Source organism: Poecilia mexicana, unplaced genomic scaffold (assembly GCF_051168715.1).
Source record: "Poecilia mexicana isolate PSO_F unplaced genomic scaffold, ASM5116871v1 scaffold_13, whole genome shotgun sequence".
NCBI lineage: Eukaryota > Metazoa > Chordata > Actinopteri > Cyprinodontiformes > Poeciliidae > Poecilia > Poecilia mexicana.
The window spans coordinates 30992518-31011672 of NW_028263382.1; the positions used below are offsets into that span (position 1 = coordinate 30992518).

Genomic DNA, 19155 nt, shown 5'->3' on the forward strand with positions numbered 1-19155 from the left:
AATGTCACTTAACCGATTGTGCATTTCCTGTTGTCTTCCGGGAAAACAAAACTCAGAACCTCCCCGTGCTGAACTGGCCCCGGATAACCGGCTCTATACGGCGCTCTGCCGTTAGGTGTCGCTGTGTGCGTACACTCTCGGCCGGGGCCGCGTGTTTGGTCCGATCGGACCCCAAAAAATACAGCCCCAAAGTGTCAGATAGTCCTGTTAACACGTGAGAAAATCTTGACTTGCGGAGAGAGGGGAACTGAGACTGGGAGACGCAAAGACGGGGAGAGTCCTGGAGAGACATCTCTTCCTTTCTCTCTCTGGGCTTTTCGCAGGACTCCGGTGGGGAACAGCGGAGAATACAGCGGCGGCGGCTGGAGGGGGGGCGCGGATGCCGAAAAGGAGCGAAGGCGCGCGGCGGGAGCACCAGACATGAGTCCGAGGTAAGAGAGAGGGGGCAGGGATGGCATCCAGACCGCAGGGATGAGTTCATCCAAGGGTTTCTTATATGGCTTCCTTTTAAATCTTTTTGAATGAAGCGGACGCGGACCAACCATGTGGATTTGACTCATCCGTCTATCTAAAAAAAATGATATTTTTTAAATTTAAAAAAATGAAGCTGTAATATTTGCTGAAAAGTGGTCGAGAACATTTAGCAATTAAAAAGAAACTCGAGAATAATTAAGGTAAACAAAGTTCAAACATTGTATTAACACGTCCTAAATGAAAAGGGGATACAAACATTTAATTTAGTATATTTATCATATTTACAGTTATTCGCCCCGAAGGCCCTTTGCGTAAACAACCCATCGGCTGGATCCGTCTCAGCTGACGATTAGAGGACTTAATGCTGCACAGCAGGTGTCCAGTCAAACCTCCTACTGGCTCTATTGTCTAGAAATTGAACATTTGTAGCTTAATTTGAGGGGATTTGCTTACATATTTGTGAAAAAGTGGACGACCTTTTCCTTCTCCTTTTAGCAATTAGACTAAATCAGAATACAAATGAATCAATTTCTCAGGATAAAATTAAAGTCAAATTAATTAGTTGAAATTGCATCTCAGGATTAAATTGAAATAAATAAATACGACGTATTCCTTGATAGTATTTTTTTTATCTTTATTTTCCCCCCCGCAAATTATTTCCCCAACATCTCCAAAGTTTACCGTCGGATCTACACGACGGCTGCCTGTCCCTTTAAGACGATGTGTTGAGGAGTTCACGTCGGGGTCACTTGAAGTTCCTGCCCTCGATTTTACCTTTTAGTTTTATTATAGACTGACATCACACGGGGCGCTAAAACACTTAAGGCGCACAGAGGCTCCATTATCATCTCGGTCCGCGTTATTGGGCAAACTCAAAAATAGCTAAGGAAATTAAGAGAGAGAGAGAAAAAATAAAGAAAGAAAAGAGAGAAAGAAAAGAGGAGGGGAGATGATGCTGGTGCGAGCATATAGGAATATATATGTTTTTTTCTCTTAAAGAATAAGAAAGAGAGGAGGGGCAGTGAGAGACAGTGGGAGGAAGAAAAAAACGTAGGTGGGAGGGAGGACGGACCCAAGGAACGAGAAGAAATTCATATCAATTAATAATCATAAAAAAAGAAGAGAGAGAGAGAGAGAGAGCAAGACACAGAGAGAGATAGAGAGAGAGAGAGAAAGAGAGCTGGCAGACGCGCTCGGAAAACTGGCATGGGTTTTTGGAGGCTGGCAGTTGAACACTGAAACGTCAGATATGACTCCCAGATACTGCTGAGATGATCATTAAGGGAGACTTAGATCGGATGGCAGAAGACATCGGGCATGCAGGTAAGAGCCGAACCGCTCAGGCAGCGACACGCGGGGGGAGGAAGGATGACATTTATGCGGTCCGGTTCAGAACCGGCAGCAGCTTTATCTTATTTTCTTTATTTGATTTTTCTTTTCTTTATTATTATTATTGTTACTTGTTAAAGTCAGTGTACATTCTGCTGCGTTTTTGTTCAAAGTCGAAGTTGATCAACAATACAGAGGTTGTCCTCTTTATCACACATTAGACGACCTAAAGATAGTCGGATTTTTTATTTTTTTATTATTAACGGAGAATATTGCATTCGTAAGATAATGCGGATTTTTTTTTACGTGCGTAAGAATGAATGCTGTCATCGAAAATGACGTAAAGACGAGTAACATGTTTAATTCTGCATTTTTAACATCCCATCGTGTATTGTTTTCAAACAATTTCTTCCCCTCCATCGCTTTTTTAAAAATTATTATTATTATTATTATTATTATTATTATTATTATTATTTAACGTAACATTAGTCATGTTGTTGATTTAATATAGCGAGAACGACGTTCACGCGCAGCGTAGCGCACTCTTAGAGAAAACAATAATTGGGTTTCCTTTGGCTAAAGCGAGATTTGAAGGAACTTCTTAGGTGTTGATGACACGTCTGAAGCTGCTTTCAGCAACATTCTCAGTGCATAATAAGTTGACACGTTTTTTTCTCTTTCTTTCTTTTTTTGCTAGCGATTCTACACTTTCTGACATTTCATTTGTGAGCTTGGATGGGAAGAGGTTGGGGATGGGTTCAGATCAGAAAGCTGGGTTCACTCGTGATTCGGTTTACTGCACAATAAACGAAGCGGAGTAAAACAGATTAGGGACGGAGGCTGAGAGGAGCGCTGCCTCCCTGCGACCCCCGGAGCCTGGAGCCCTCTCTCTGTCTGTGCTGAGTGCGCCTTCCCCGGCTCTCAGACGGGGGTCATTCCCTTTCTCAACGAATTCACAAAGACAAACACACCAAAATTGGATTTTAATGAATTGGAAATCGCACTCGAAATGGGAGATTGAACGAGTAAATGGAACAAATCGACAGTTATTCAGAAATTGGCTCTGCTCTGGGTTTGCCTGGACGGAAATCTCAGGTTATAAATTAACGTGATGGTTTTAGCATTCTCGTCTGTCACTGCGTTTATTCCTGGTGAAATTAACATGTCCCTTTTACACGGCATCTCAGACATCTGTGAGGAGTTTTTTAGATGCGTTGACATTAAAAGCAGGAAACTGATTCTGATCTCTGCTGACCGGACTTAAACTCTTCACAAGAACTTTCTTTTTAGTGCTTATACGTACACTCAGATGGCTGCAGCTGATGTTAAATCTTAGAACATTTGCTTGTGTGCTGCAGAAAATAAAAATAAAACAAGTACTAAATGAGCAGAGTTAAATGAGCGTGGCTAAATTCAAACGAAATGTCAATGTTTCGAACAGATGTCAGGGCTAGGAGTCTTCTTTTTTTTTTCTTTTTTGCTTCTCTCCATACCCACAAAATTACAAAAGCGGAACGTTAATGCAATGCAAATAGCAGAATATCATCTTCATACACCACTTCACAGTTCTATAAATTTCTTTTTGCATACCGTGATTAAAACTGTGACTATGCCTTTTTTCATTTTTATTTTTTGCATGAAGGTCACATTGAGATATATATATATTTTTTAAAGATGTGGGCTTTTTAAGCAGCTAAAGATTAAAAAAACAAAACAAAGCAAAACTTGGTATCTCCATGGTTAGACCACAGTTATCATGCTTGTTGTCACCACAACACATAGCCCAGAATAATGTGCTGTACGCACAACATCATTTAGGTGCACACACAGTGCTGTTGAGGTTGAGCTTTCTTTAATATCCATCCTCATAAATAAAAGTCAGTGCAAAAAGAGAGACTGTTTTTCTTTTTTTTTTCTTTTTTGTTTGCTTCCGATGCAGCCGTTGCTTGATGCGCCGGCCTGCTGCTTGAGAATGCACACTGATGGTATCAGAGTTTGACACCAAGCGATAATGGGCTGAATGGAGTGGAGAGAGAAAATTTCAGCAAGTCTGAAAAGTTGAGCCACGCTTTTATCTGGTTCACTTCTACACCCAGCGCGTCCGACGGACGCTGTGAAGTAGAGAGGCAACAGAAGCAAGACAGAGAAAGAAGTAATCAGAGGTGTGAACATATGCAATGACAGTGACCTCACAGAGTCTGATCCAACCTGGGCGTTCTTTCTTTGTCATCTATTGGTATTTATTGTCATAATCAGGCTGTTTATAGACAAAAAAAAAAAAAAAACATGCTGGAGTTTTTGTAAGATAAAGATGCATTTTGAAATTCTCGCTACAACTGCCACTCCTCACTGTGACTGACTTTCCATTTTGTCATTTGTCATGCTGAAGGTGCACTTGCAAAAAAAAAAAAAAAATTAAGAAGATCATCAGAAACAGTGCTAAGAATTCCCCACGAGTTTCAAGAATCTAATCTGCACTTTTTTTTTTAAGGATAAAAATCAACATGAGATTTTTTTTTTCTTCTTCGTCTTCACGAGTTCCTCCTCTTATGAGTTCACTCGTCAAGGTTTTCTAAAAGTTCATACTTCCTCGTTCTTATTCTGAGAGCTCGCGCTGCGGGTGAAATAAACAAGAAGTGAATGAGCTGGTGTCAGGAAGACTGCGATCAGACGGATGACATGATATTTATTTAGTTGCTTGTTTCCCCATCAGTGACACCAAGGCCCCTGGGGGACGACTGGAGACGTTTAATCTCAGAAGTAAACTGTCCTCGGATGCCACCGCTTGAACAATACGGCTCTTTTCATGCATTTGGACTGCATCGTTTATTTTAGGCCCGATGGAACAATCAGTGTTGATGTTTAAGTGCGTGCGTTTGTGTGCGTGTGTGTGTGTGTGTGTGTGTGCGTGCGTGCGTGCGTGCGTGCGTGCGTGTGTGTGTGTGTGTGTGTGTGTGATTCCTGGAGTCCGTCTCAGTGCAAAGTATCGAACCGTCTAACACTGATTTACACCTCATGTGCTCTGTGGTCCTTATATGACTGAGGAGAAAGAGCGAGCTGGAGCTCTCTCTTTTTTTGGACGCGTCCTTCCTCCCCGCCGGTTTATACCTGCTGTTCATCACACTTGTGAAACATTCGTCTCTCGCTTTGTGTAAAGCTCTGCGCTTGCTCCTCTGGAATACCTTTAGCAGGAAGCTGGCAATTTACAGAATAGATGTATATCTGAGGTTTGGGTAACTCAAGCTCTTTCTCTCCACTTTGCTCGCCGAGTAGGAGGTCAACGCACAGACTTGAATTTCTGCTAATGAGAAAACCATTCCTGGTGCTCACCTTCGGCAAAAAGTTCACTGTTGCTGACTGGCCCTCGTGGACGCGTCCCACACACTTTCCTTTCATTCCCGTCAGGTGGAGTCAGATGAAGTTTCAACCTAAATCATAAAACGCAAAATTAAAAAGTGGCTGTTATTAAAAATCTGAATTTTGTGGCCTACTTCTCAACTGTTGCAAAGCTGTTTTGGCCAATTTAGATTTCTCTTCAAGAAATGTAATAAGAGAAAAAAAAAAAAAAAAAAAAAAAAAATATATATATATATATATATATATATATATATATATATATATATATATATATATATATATATATATATATACACACACATATATATACATATAAAAATAGAGTTAAAAATATATGCCGCTCTGGAAAAAAATTAAGAGACCACTTAAAATGATGATGAGTTTCTCCGATTTTTACTTTTTATATTGATATGTTCGAGTAAAATGAACATTGCTTTTATCCTATAAACTACTGACAACATGTCTCCGAAATGCCAAGCAAAAATTAATTTTGTATTTATTTGTAGAAATTGAGAAACAAACAAGATGCAGTGCTTTCAGACCTCAAATAATGCAAAGAAAACAAGTTCATATTCATTTAAAAACAACAATACTAACATTTGAAGAGTTCAGAAATCAATATTTGGTGAACAACCAGGAGGCTTTTCAATGGGGTTCAGAGAAGTGGTCTCTTCATTTGTCCCAGAGCTGTATGTGTTTTAAGTTATAAAAAGTCATTATTTAAATTAGAAGAGACCACGGGACAGCAGTCTGTGAAAAGATAAAGATAAACTGTAGAGTGTACATTCAAAGCTTTCTTTAGCATTTTATGTTACCCATTAGCAGGGTTAGCGTCACTAAACTTAACTCTGAGATTTTGAAAAGAGCTGCCTGTATGTTCAAGTTCAACATGTTTCCCAAAAGATAGATTTTGAAAACCCAAAAAGATAAAAATAACAACTTTGTTCTATTTTTTACAGCCTTACTGTAAACTGCTATTAACCTTGCTCTTTCGAGACCTGAATGAACTCCAAAGAATAAAATAGAATAGCTTAAAATAGAAATATCCTTTATTGTTCCACGGTGGGAAAATTCAGGTGTAGCAGCCGCAAAGTGACAGGATATCGAGGCACGTAGATTCATGCAAAGTATTAAAAACATAGAAAATAAATGAAGAGTGATAATACTGCAGGGCAAGGATGAGATTCTAAGACCAAATAGTGTGCAGTTATCAGAAAAAAAGCATCCACTGACCCATTTACCTTCATACATCTGTGTGTGCACCTCACTGATACTGGAGAAGGCTAACAGTAGTAGCTTTCACTTCAAAGTGTTGTTGATACAACAATCTGCAAGTGTTTATGCATGGTGTGTTCACTGATCGGAAAAAACATCAGAATTTTTTACCTTCCAACCTGTCAAGCTGAAAAGCAGCATGCTCTGTGCACCCATTTCTGTAATTGTAACGATAACTTTAACTTAAAACGCATTCATATGCTAGAAATCAAACTCTCATTAATCCAATATGCAAAATAATTTATTTTTTTAAACATTTTTTTCCGATTCATTCATGTTGTTGTGTATGCCCTTTTTTTGCTGACTTCAGAACAACAACTTCTGCATGAAATTTTACAGATTTTTGCTCTTGCAGGTGGTGGACTGAAGACTATGCTGGATGCCATGGAAGTTCCAAGTCATGCTAGGGATCTCCTCCTGCAGCTCAACAGCCAGCGCACCAAAGGCTTTCTGTGTGATGTCATCATTGTGGTGCAGAACGCGCTCTTCAGAGCTCACAAGAACATTCTGGCCGCCAGCAGCCACTACTTGAAGTCCCTGGTGGTCCACGACAATCTCATCAACCTCGACCATGAGATGGTGAGTCCAGCCGTCTTCAGGGTCATCCTGGACTACATCTACACCGGGCGCCTAAGTGAGGGAGACCCCACGTCTCCCACTGAACCCAATCTAGGTGCCATCTTGGCAGCGGCCAGCTATCTGCAGCTGCTTGACTTGGTGGCCCTGTGCAAAAAGAAGCTGCGGAGAACTGCGAAGTACCCTCCCCGTCCCGGTCCCGCATTTTTACCTTATCCAAAAATGGTGCCCAACAGCATGGGCTTAGGAAGTGGAGGCAGGTTTAGGGTTTCTACTCCTGTGATTCAGTCCTGTCCTCCGGGGGGGATTCTTAACACACCCAGGGCGCCGTCGCTGGATGAGCTGGTCCCCCATCGAATAACCATCCATAGCGGTGAGCTGTACGCCCCCACTTCCAACCAGACCTCTCAGGTGTTCCCATCTCTGCCTGCTCAGCTGGGACGCCCTGGCCACGCCGAGAGGAACTGCTCCCCCAGCTTCGGCCTCGATCTTTCCAAAAAAAGCCCCACCTCCCAGTCTCAACACACACCTTCTCAAACCCATATGACAAACAGTCACAGCAATGAGGAGAGGGATGGAACTCTAAGTGGAGCCACTAGTCCCATTCAAGGGGCAAATGGGAGAGCTTTTATGTCCGAAAAGATGGAGTCTGTCGAGCAGGCAGGTTCCCTCACCCCTCCACCATTTCCCCACCTAAATCAGCCCTTAGCCCCCCACCTGCCTCATCTACATCGCTCAGGTTCCCAAGGGACAGACCGCTACCCATGCCCCGCCAGCCCTGACACCCCGACAGAAGGTGGAGAGGCAGGAAGAGAAATGGGAAACATCTACCGCTGGGTGAAACACGAGCCCCTGCCGTATGCTGGGGAAGATGAAGACGAGGATGAGGATGAAGAGGAAGGGGCTGAGAACGGGGACCAGCATCACAATCATCACAAGCCAGGGGAGGAGAGCGAAGGCGTGGATGACAAGAGTGGCTCTGGCACGGAGGAGACGGGCAGCAGCGAGGGCCGTCCATCCCCTACTGGCCCCATCGGGAGATTCCACATGCCGTACGAGCCCGAAAGCTTCGGGGACAATTTGTACGTCTGCATCCCCTGCGATAAAGGCTTCCCGAGCTCAGAGCAGCTCAACGCACATGTGGAGACGCACACAGAGGAGGAGCTGTACAGCTCTGTTGGGGAGATGGGGAACAACAACAACAGCGGCACCAAAGGCATTGGCGGCAACACGAACGGTTACGGAAGCCTCAACAGCGGCAACACTCCAAACAGCATGTCGCATCTGGAGACCAAATCTGACCAGGGCCTGAATTCGGGAACCATCGGGGAGATGATCAGACCTTACCGCTGTTCCAACTGTGACAAATCTTACAAAGACCCGGCTACGTTGCGCCAACACGAGAAGACTCACTGGCTGACGCGGCCTTACCCCTGCAGCATCTGCGGCAAGAAGTTCACACAGCGTGGCACCATGACGCGCCACATGCGCAGCCACCTGGGCCTCAAGCCTTTCGCCTGCGATTCATGTGGGATGCGCTTCACTCGCCAGTACCGCCTCACTGAGCACATGCGCATCCACTCCGGGGAAAAGCCCTATGAATGTCAGGTGTGTGGTGGGAAGTTTGCCCAGCAGCGCAACCTCATCAGCCACATGAAGATGCACAGTGGTGGGGGGACCGGAGGCGGCCTGACGGCCGATGGGAAGCTGAAGCTGGACTTTGCAGAGGGCATATACCCCCTGAGCAAGTACGCAGCAGAGCACCTGGGGCTGAAGCAGGAGAAGGCCAACGAGCTTCTCATTCAAGCGCAGCAGCAACTGGTGGCAGACGCAAAGGCCATCGAGAGCCTCTACCCTCTCACCAAGCTTGCGTCGGAGCATCTGGGCCTCACCCATGAAAAGATGGACATCCTGGGCCAACCACTTCCCCCTCCTCCCCAACCAATCTCTGACAGCCGAACCATTGACCGCTACTCGCCCAGCTAAGACATTTGGCAATCACAGACAGGTCTGCGCGCACTCCCAGTTTGCAGTATTCGAAAGCCATTCACCTCAACTCCATATCTTCCTCTGCACCTCAGACTCAGGCCCGGGTGGAACTGGGCCTGCTCATGCACACCGAACTGTTTGGACTGTAAGTGCCTTTCTATGCATCTAATGTATCTTTTTAAATCCTCCTTCATAAAGGAGCTCTACTTTCTGTGACCAAGGGACACTCGTTGAAAGAACTTCAGTATTTATGTACAGTCTATGCAAAGAAACATGTTTCTTTTTCTTAATTCCAACCATTGAGCCATAGTGACTAAATCAAAACCAAAAGGAAATTTGTTTATTTATTTTTGTATATGATGAAATCCAAAGAAAACATGTTGCAGAGATACTTTGCAATCTGACCCTAAACCTGTGTACTATTCATGTATGAAAAGAAAAAGAAAAAAGCACAAAAGGAACAATATGCAGGACTTCTTTTCAATATTCAGAACTTTTCAGGTCTAAACAACATTAAGAAAAAAGCAACTCACCTGGATTTTTATTATTATTATAATTTTTTTTGTACAATCTTGGGGTACGGGATACTTTGTGTGTCTTGTTTCTTTGCTTGTCTCCCCCTTTTATGTGAAATAGCTGAAACATAATGCATTTCTCTATGCCTTTTTTTTTTTCTCCACTCCCAAGCGAGGGGCTGGGCTTTGTGCGGATAAATGCTCATCCCTTATGTGACAGCAGCGGTGGCTTAATCGGCTTTACACCCGGCTTTCAACCACTCTTGAGCTAAAGCTTCCTCTGCAGTGTGACAAATGTTCCTTTGCTTTCAGCTGTTTTGGAGATGCACTGAGCAGAGCCCTGTGATCTCATGAGTGGGACATGATTGCACATACCCAGCTGATGACACACTAATCCCTGTTCATGACGACTCGCCTGTGTTGGTTTGTGCTTTTGTAGAAACGGAGAGGCAGAGAGGCATACGCCGGGGCTGAATTAGTGACGAAGGAGTCTGTCACTGACTGACAGACATTGTTTCTATTTTAATAATTGAGTGATGATCAACAGTGGTCAGAGGCCTCGTTGTGGACGCTTCCTTAGATTCCAGGGGCTGCATGATGGAGCACTGAGCAACACTGAACCTCTCTCCCCCCTCCCCCACCTGTTACCTCATTACTTCCAGTCAGTGTAATGTAACAGGTGTCTATGTATAAACTCCAAATCTTAGAGCAAAACTATTTTAATTTTTCTTCTGTAAGGAAGACTATTTGGTTTCAATAATGTGAATCTGTGACATTTTTTACTCAGTCTAATGATTTCATGAGTGTTCTCATTAGCGATGGAAATCTTTCGATTCTATTTGATTCCAATTGTCATGGTCACGATTCAATTCAGAAGAGTTTTTTGAAACGGGAACCAATTTTTCCACTCACACGGTGTGGAGATTGTATTTAAATGATTTGCCTGATAAGAGAAAAAGATTTATTTAAAGCATTTCTTTAATATTCCAAACCGCATCAAATCTAATCCGTTTATATCCACACAAAAATAGGGTGTGTGCATAAAATTCATTTACATTAGGTTAGCTTAGCTGCCTGGCTTTTTCTTAAATAAAAAAAAATGGTCCAAGAATTATTCTAAATACTTCCGAGCTGCATTTAAAACGCATTTTAAAATCAAGTTTTGAGCATTTTGAATTGATTCATTATTCCCAGGACTAGGAATTGCGATTCTTTATAGAATAATTTTTTTTCCTGCACCTCTACTTCATACTGGCTCATGGCTTCTCATCCCTCTCATTTTTCAGCGTTGTTGTGGCCCCCTTGCCTTATAAGCACTCTACCAACTTAGAGGGATGATGTTCCCTTTCGCACACAGCAGGCTGCTAATCTGTCAGCAACACGATCAGAAGAAAGCAGCCTGTTGTGACTCTTCCCTGAAAAAGCCGGTGGGGTGAACAAGCACTCCCCCAGCTGCTGTCCTCCAGTAAATCCCTGTGAAATCCCACTTTCTCCTGGACAATTCACACTTGCTCGCCGGCATGATGTCCCATTTCACGCCTGCCATCTCACTCCTCTGATCCACTGTAAAACGTTACAACCGAGCCCCAACTGTCTCCTCTTGCCTCTCTGCCTCTCCCCCATCAGCCCCGCTCAAGCCAGAGTTTTGAGATAAAAACTTATTTTGTGACCGAGGAATTCTTCCAACTTGAAAACACAAACAGCACTTAAAAAAAAAAAGTTGTGTTTTGAAGGCACTTTTTTTTTCTTTGTCTGCAGTTCTTTCTACCAAAGAATATGTTGGCCTTTTTTTTTTTTTTATAGCTAGTCCTTGATTTAGATTAGGAAAAAAAAAATTGACCACTATAGTGCCAACGCCAACCTCTGGAGGTGAATGTGAAGACTAAAGCCATAAATACACTGTGACAGAAGTAGTTATTCTGAAAGCCTTAAAGTAAAAAAAAAAGAAAAAAAAAGGTGCCTCACTTTTGTGAATATGTTTTTTTTTTCAAATGTAACAATAATTTAAGGGCGTCTCTTCCAGTAGCATATGATCATATCGAGCATGCTTTATCTTGTGACTTTCTGTTCTTGTCTTCTTTTTGATTTGTGGCGCACATTAAAATAAGAAAGGAAAAAAAAAACAAACAAACAAAAAGACTGGTGCTTACCTCAGGACTGAACCCAGCTAAGATTTTGTAAACCTTAGCCCAAAAATATCAACCACCCCTCAACCCCATGACAAATACACCTTTTTCTTTACTAATGGGAAAGCAGTCCCTGTTTTTAAACCTGTGGTTTTTCTTCGTGTGTTTGAACATTACCTTTCCTATTATAGCTTTATGGGTGAAGAGATTACATGTGATGTTATGTTTTGCTTTTTCATATATAGTTACTGTCGTCCTCAAAGAGGCGCTTCGTTTGACATGTTTTACTTCTACACCATTAGAGGCTGTAAATGTTTGTGATTTTTAATAACTGGGTATACACGGTTTGCGTTTTTATTTTATTTTTTTTTCTAAATTGTCTTTAGCCACATATACGGCAATATCTAGGTGACAAGTGCTGTGTTTTGAAATATCTCCCCCACCCACAAAGACGTGATGTGATGCCTCATCAGCACTTCCTTAAACAGAACCGGCAGTATCTCGGAAACTAACCTCACGTCGCTCTGCCCCCTTTTTCTCCTGAAGATGTTGAACTTTTGACACCGGCCAGACAGAGGTCGCGCTCGCGCAGAGGAAGCCGGCTTGTTCGTTCTCGGTCGCCTGGTGCCTTCAGCTGAGCTCTGTGACCAAAAAACCTAAAACGACTGCTCACAGGGCTCTCGGTGGTAGAAAAAAAACACGCTCCATAAACAAGTGCATGTGTCGTAAAATGTAGGAACAAGCGGATGTGAGTCGTGGGAATTCGAGGCTCCTTTGCTCTCTCTCATTCACTGGCTCAAGTGAAAATCCAACTCCTTGCCAGCACCACCAAAATAACACGATACGTTTCCACTTCAAATCTGCGCTGAGCGGAAATGGAAAGATAATGCTTGAATTTTTTTTTTTTTTTTTTTTTTTTTACAGTATGCACTCTGAAATTTTCTTCATCTGCTTTAACGTGTGCAGCAGTGTACATTGGCAGAGCATCTATAGGGCAGGGCAAATATTTACTTGTCTGTTTGTCTGTCACCGCTCTATCTGGGCGTAAGATGAGCTGTGTTAGTGCGTGTCCTGGGAATAGATTTTTTTTCTTTTTTTTGCTGCGAAGGAGAAGAGCCGAGGAGCAGGAAGTGAACTTTTGGCTGGTGAGCAGCGCTGAGCAGGATGTGCCGTGTGTTTCTGCTCACAAGCAGATATGGGGAGGGAGAGAAGCGGGGAGAGCGCAGCGGGGTGGACGTGAGCCATTGTCTCAGTATGAAAAGCCTGTTCGTACTTCTGAAGCCCTGGATTCAGAAGAGCAGAGGACTGTATCTTCTCTGTTCCTTCCTCTTATTTGCTCTTTGGGAATAAAACTTCTGCTCAGTGTCACTGTGGGTGTGTGCTTTAGGAGCTGTACAGTGACCGTGACTTGAGGGTGATAAATATATATTTAGGGATACTGTTTGTATCTGAGATGTTACCCTCCTAATCTTTACAGACAATGTCATGTTTTGTTGCGCTACAACCGCAAACCTGAGTGTATCTTGTTTGAGAAGTGCATAACTATAAAGTGGGGTGAAGAAGGTCATAGGTTTCCATTTTTTATTTATAAATAATCTGAAAAGTGTGGCATGCATTTTTATTCATTTTTGATATAATTTTTGCAAACTAGCTAATTCTTTGTTTGCAAAGCCTTTGCACAACTGATTTCTTGTATTGTTATCCTCAACAAGGGTTTTTGTATGGACTGGGCCAGTTTAACACTTGAATGTTTTCGTCTAAGCTGCTTCATTGTATTTTAGGGTTTATATTTAAGGTTGTTTACTTGCCCAGTTGTTGGTTTTTCATCAGAAAATAGTTTAAATTATGAAAGTAGCCCCCTAACATAGTTTAAATGTATTCTACTTAGAATTAAGTAGCTAGACACAAATGCACTCCACACTTTTTGGATTTTCATTTTTGGATGTTTATAGAGTTTGTGCATTTTACCCTTCTACTTCGCAATTATTCACTACTTTGGGTAAATCTGTCGGATGAAATCTCAATTAAATACATACAATGTTGTGGTTGTAACCTAACAAAATGTTAAAAAAAAAAAGTTCAAGTGGGGTGAAATAGCTTCAGCATGGCACTGTAAATAATTTCATGTGGCTCCGAAAGTAAAATGTAAATAAGTAATAAAAAGGCCGGGGTATTTCTTTTTCTCTGTGGCTGTCTAATTTAGTCAGTCAAATTATTGGAGCCTTGTTTCAATTTACTGGTGTAGCCCCAAGGGATTTTATGCCATTTGCCTTCGCTAATGTTATTTAGATGACAAACCAACACAGAAGCCACTCAGGGCCGCCATAAAAGTTTAGATTAAGATACTCTGAAATTTATTTAATAAGTTCTTAAAAACTGATTTGCAGTCATATAAAATGAAATAAAAAATTAAAGGGAGAGGCCATATTAGAGGGCTCTTTGCCAGTTTTTGTAAAAGAAAGTGTTTCTCCACCAGCAGAGCAGGAAAAGATTATGTGACTCTGACAAGCAGAGTTGTCCCGTTCTCCTACCGCTGTTTAACTTTTATTAGATTTTACAGCGTTTGCCAAAAAGACTAAAGCACTTAGCAGACATGACAGAAGTAAAAGCAAAACTAAAGTACAAATTTCATGACTTTTGCACGTCAAACTGTGAAACCTAACCAAGCTAGGCCTCTGACTAATTTGGCATTATAGAAAAGGTCTTCTTTTATCTGGTATATCATGGCACTTCTGTTAGTTTCTAAATTAATTTATGCCTAAATGCACACTCCTGAAACTGGCTGTTAGCTTTAGCATTTATTAAACAATGTAGCATGTAAATATTTCCTCTACAACCTTAACTCTTCATCAACTGCTACAGGGTTCAGAAACTCTGTTAGCAAACTGACTTTAGTATCAGTGGTGTCACTAAGCTAGCTACAGCTTGACACAACATTTTTAAATGCACTCAAACAAGGTGGCATAAAGCTAGACTAGAATGTGCTGTCCATTAGCGGTGACATGATTAGCATCAGGGATAAGAAGCTCAGTTAGCTGGAACGCTTTACTGTAGCCCTAACTGCAATAACTAGCTAGGCTAGACTACAGACAAAAACAAACTTACATTCTCGCTCCAATGCAGAAATTCATATCAGAACTAAGCTTTTTTTTAACTTAATATATTCAATTTAATATATTAATTAATAATACAGTTCATTTATCAGCCTTAATATCCTTTGCAGGAAAGCCCAGCCAATAGTTGACTGAACCAACATCTTAAGTTTAGCTGCATAAAAAAATCTAGGCTTTATCAAAACAAAGTAAACTTGTTATATTGAACACTATATTCACAAACAAAAACAGCATTTTTCTAGCTAATATTTAAAACCTTTAAAAAAATCCTTTTTTTATTTATGCTGAAGTCTTGCTGTATTCATATTACTGTCTTATAGTCTTAACAGATATTCTTCTGCCTTAATTAGCAAATGATCTCAGTTATCTGATGTATTCACTTGTTGCACCTGTCCACCTACATGTCTTACCTGTCCCGCTGCTCAGAAGCACGAGGAACAAGACTTTTTTTTTATTACAAGCAGCAGCTGCTTTCCATTTATTTCCCCCCAAACTGCACTTTTCTTGGGCGAAAAAAAAAAAAAAAAAAAAAACCAAGCAATCGCCGCATTGTGATATTTTTCAAAAACTTTATTATGCCTTTAGCTTTCCCAAGAAGTCCCACGACCACCCTCCCTCTGGCTCTCCTCCCTCCCCTTTCTCCCACCGGTGCACAGCTTAGCTGTGCTGCCCTTTTACCCTGACGGAGCACAGCTCCCCTCTTCACCTCGCTCTGCGCTCCTCCTCTCCCGTTAACTTGCTTAACTTCCAGCTGTTTTTCATGCAGAAGATGACTGTTGTCTAAATGTTTACGTGAAGAGCTACTTTCTTTTTCTTCTCGGTCCCCCCCCCTTTCTAAAATGAGCTTTGATGCGTACTTGAAGAAAGTGCAAACCGATGGGCCAAAAAAAAAAAACAAAAGAGTATCCGACACTGTTATTATATTCAGATTTTAAGCCAAGAGACGGTGTGGTAAAGGGAAGATTAAAGACAGTGTGCTGTTGTAGAGGAAATGCAGAATAATGCGAGGGGAAATGTTCAGGGGGAAAATATGCTCAGAAAGATGCCAGTAAAGTAAACATGTTTGAAATTGCACAATTGAGTCGCGCCTTGGTTGCACCAGCCAAGTCATGCGCTGGAGATGGAGAGAGAACAAGTAAAAGGAGAAAAGTTGAGAGTAAAAAAGAAACAGAAACAGAGGAGGGGGAAAAAAACCCAAACAGCTCACACACGATAGTCGTGGCTGTTTTTGAGCTGACGATTTTTGCCGTTGCGTCGCTGATTGCAGCAATGCTTGTCAGGTTTTTGAAATGATTGCTCACGTCGTTGTGTCTTCCGAGATGATTACCCCACAGTGTGTGCCTTTGTAGCCCGGATACTGCAAGGGTTTCTGTTCGGATGTCACTTTACATCTGCTCAGCTGTGTTAAATGCAGAAAAAAACATGGATTGACTCGTTTGATTTACAGCATAAGTTCAAAACTCAAAGACAAAGAGAAAAGATGAAAAAAAGAGTCAGAAATTGGAGCATTTTTAAATCTCAAACACACACACGCACACACACACAGCTGGCTGGCAGACGGTTGCACCAGATTAGGTCAGATTTAATTAGGTTGCCCTGCTCCGTTTGGAGTGTCGCTCCTAGTTGAGAAAGTCATTTTTAAAGAAAAACCCACGCCAGTGACAGATTCCATTCCAACAAAAGCCTCAATGGTCCTCATGCAGAAGGCATCTACTTTGGTTCTGAATAAAAACATATTTTACGCGTTCATATGGTCTATTACAATCTGATAAAGCTCACGTTGAGTCTTAGGGAGGATGCAAAAGTTCAGCAGCAGCACAAAGTGCCTTGCGGACGGCAGTTGTTGGAAACAGTTGGAAAAGTGCAGAACTTGAAGCGCGTGTCAAAACTTTACAGTGGAAATGGGATTTTTCAGGACCTCAAAACAGATCTGATTGCAGCAGAACTTCATAAAACATGAGCAGACTCCAATCCTTTATTCTTTCTTTTTTTGTTGTTTTTGCGGTGGTTACAATTCAAAGCAATACTTTAAACCAAACAGTATTTCAAAGAAAAAAAAACACACATTCTGCCTTTTTTTGTGTCAATATTGATCTTATCTTGCTTTCATGAAATGAATGTATTTATTGCATGTCGAAATGTTTTATAGCTATTTTTTTCTTTTTCTGTGTAAATTTAATTGTGGGTTTTTATAAGAAATTCATTTTATAATGATGTATTGATGATTTTTGTTGTTGTTGTTGTTGATAAGGCTTTTATTTTTTTAAAAGCCAATGTGAAAAATGTCTTTTTTTTCTGTTTGTTTTGCAGATATACTCCAAATCAACTTGGCAATAAAACAAATTGCATAATGGACTTTAGAGTCGATTTCTGCTTTTGTTTTGAATATACATAAAAAAAAAACAACCTGTGTACATTTCTAATGTGTGAATAATTTCAATATATTTTTCTCCCATTTCTTTTTGCTACTTTGATTTATAGTAATTCTAAACATTTATATTCGAAGCCACATTGATTGCCCATGAAATGAGTTTTTCATTAATAGAAAAATATGAGGCAAAAAAAACCAAAACACAATAAATCCCATTTGAGTGCGATGATGACCGCAAGTATGAGCTACTTCAGTTCATTTTCCGGGAGTGCGCTGCCCTTCCAGTTCATAATCTCCCATATGGAGACATGCGAGTGCCTCATTTAGGACAAAGAATTTCAAATGAATCTCATACATCACACCAAGTCCACATGCAACAATGAGCTGATCCATTACTCTGTCAGCAGGAACAAAAACCCGCCAGGCAAGCACACACACATACACACACACACACACGCACACATACGCATGCATGCACACTGTGTAAAAAAAGAAATTCACCCCATTATCACCAGCACATAAGAAATCACGGTGCCTTCCAGATGTTTGATATGAATCAGGCAACAAGCCACAAATCACGTCTCGACGTTAAACAAATTAGCATTTCTTCTCTCAGGTGCTGTAAATCATCGGCGTTCATGAACTGGAGGTGCTTCCCTGAGAGATCATATTCGCTGGGTGTAATGACAGACACCCCCCTCCCCCCCTTCCCCCCCCCCGAGCCTCCCCAGACCCAAACTGTATGCTGTTCTGCCGGTGGGTGAAAACACAGCGAAACGTTTGACATCCATCACATGTCTCACTTAATGCTGTTTCCCTAACTTGGATTGCAGACGCTTTTTTCTCTCTCTCCCCCCATTTGACTACAAATGCCAGTAGGAATGTTGCTGCAAAGTTTCTCGTTTTCTTTTTTCTTTTTTTTTGTTTGGCTGTCCGAATAAATCACTTTAACGGTAGAATTTGCACATGCACAGAATGAGACGTGTTTAAAGCGACGTATATGTGCGGGGTCAAGTGGGTTCTCAGGCAGAGAGCAGTTTTAGCTTTGCTCCTGGATTGTAAAATGTTAAACAGTGAGAGTTTAAGTTTTTTTGTTTGTTTTAAATCAGAACTTACAAAAGTATTCTCAGTTCCTAAACTTTTGAGAGTTTAGCACCATATAGTTTCTTCAATGCAATGTGTTGAAATTTTAATACGACACAAGACAGGGTACTACTTGCAATTCTGTAATCTATTGACTAGTGGCAAAATCCCCCCAAAAATTAGAACTGTTGAAAGTGATTCATAAGGAGTCCTGTTAAACATTTATCTTTAATTTTGAACACTTGGGTAACAGCAAACATGTGGAAGAAGTTGTTCTGGTCAGAGGAGCTCATGTTCAAAATGCTATACATGTGGAGGAAAATCAACACTGAATTCACATCGCTCTGGAAACATCATCGCCATGGTGAAACATGGGGGTGACAGCATCATTCTGTGGGGGGGGGGGGGGGGGGTAATGCTTTCCTTGACAGAGATTATGGTAATGTGAATGGAGCTAAACACAGGGACCTTTAGGCTGTGGCACTCCCAAAAAAATGTCATAAGGGTGGCCAGACCAGGCCAGTAAAACTTTTAGCAGGGCATAGGTAAAAAAATAAAAATAAAAATAAAAAAATAATTTATTGGGCCCCCCCAGACCGTGGGTAAACTTGAATAATTAACGTTTCCAGATGCAGTCCATTGGTCTGAACTGAAAGTATTTTGAAAGTAAGAATGATCAGACATTTTAGTCTCTCAAAGCGCACAGATGGGAGGCAGCCTGAATTTCTTTCAGCTAATAAACGTAATTAATAAACATTTTCCGAAAAGCCTCGACCCGGGAGGCCGAACACAAACATACACCAGACGTTTCAGATTTGTATTTGTGAAAAAAAAAACAAAAAAAAAACATGGAAAACCATGGAACCATCTTCTTCTTCTCCTTTTTTTCCATTCACACTGTGCTCAATCACATAAAATCTAGTTATAAAAGCTTGTGTTTGTAATGA

General features: G+C 41.4%; 1 protein-coding gene across 2 annotated transcripts; it reads left to right on the top strand.

The window, feature by feature from the left end:
• Positions 1 to 230: 230 nt before the first annotated feature.
• On the top strand, positions 231 to 17109 carry hic1 (hypermethylated in cancer 1). 2 transcript variants are annotated; one of them, XM_015003296.2, is made up of 2 exons: positions 231 to 1797; positions 6791 to 17109. In XM_015003296.2, the coding sequence occupies exons 1-2, from the start codon at positions 1746 to 1748 to the stop codon at positions 8995 to 8997; spliced, it is 2259 nt and encodes a 752-aa protein (XP_014858782.2). In that variant the 5' UTR covers positions 231 to 1745; the 3' UTR covers positions 8998 to 17109. The 2 variants fall into 2 exon arrangements, with proteins under 2 accessions (XP_014858782.2, XP_014858783.2); XM_015003297.2 differs by having other exon boundaries at positions 231 to 431.
• Positions 17110 to 19155: the final 2046 nt, after the last annotated feature.

Coding starts and splice junctions, on each gene's coding strand:
- hic1 (XM_015003296.2), top strand. CDS start 1,746: ATGATCATTAAGGGAGACTTAGATCGGATGGCAGAAGACATCGGGCAT. Junction 1,798..6,790: donor AGAAGACATCGGGCATGCAG/GTAAGAGCCGAA, acceptor TTGCTCTTGCAG/GTGGTGGACTGAAGACTATG.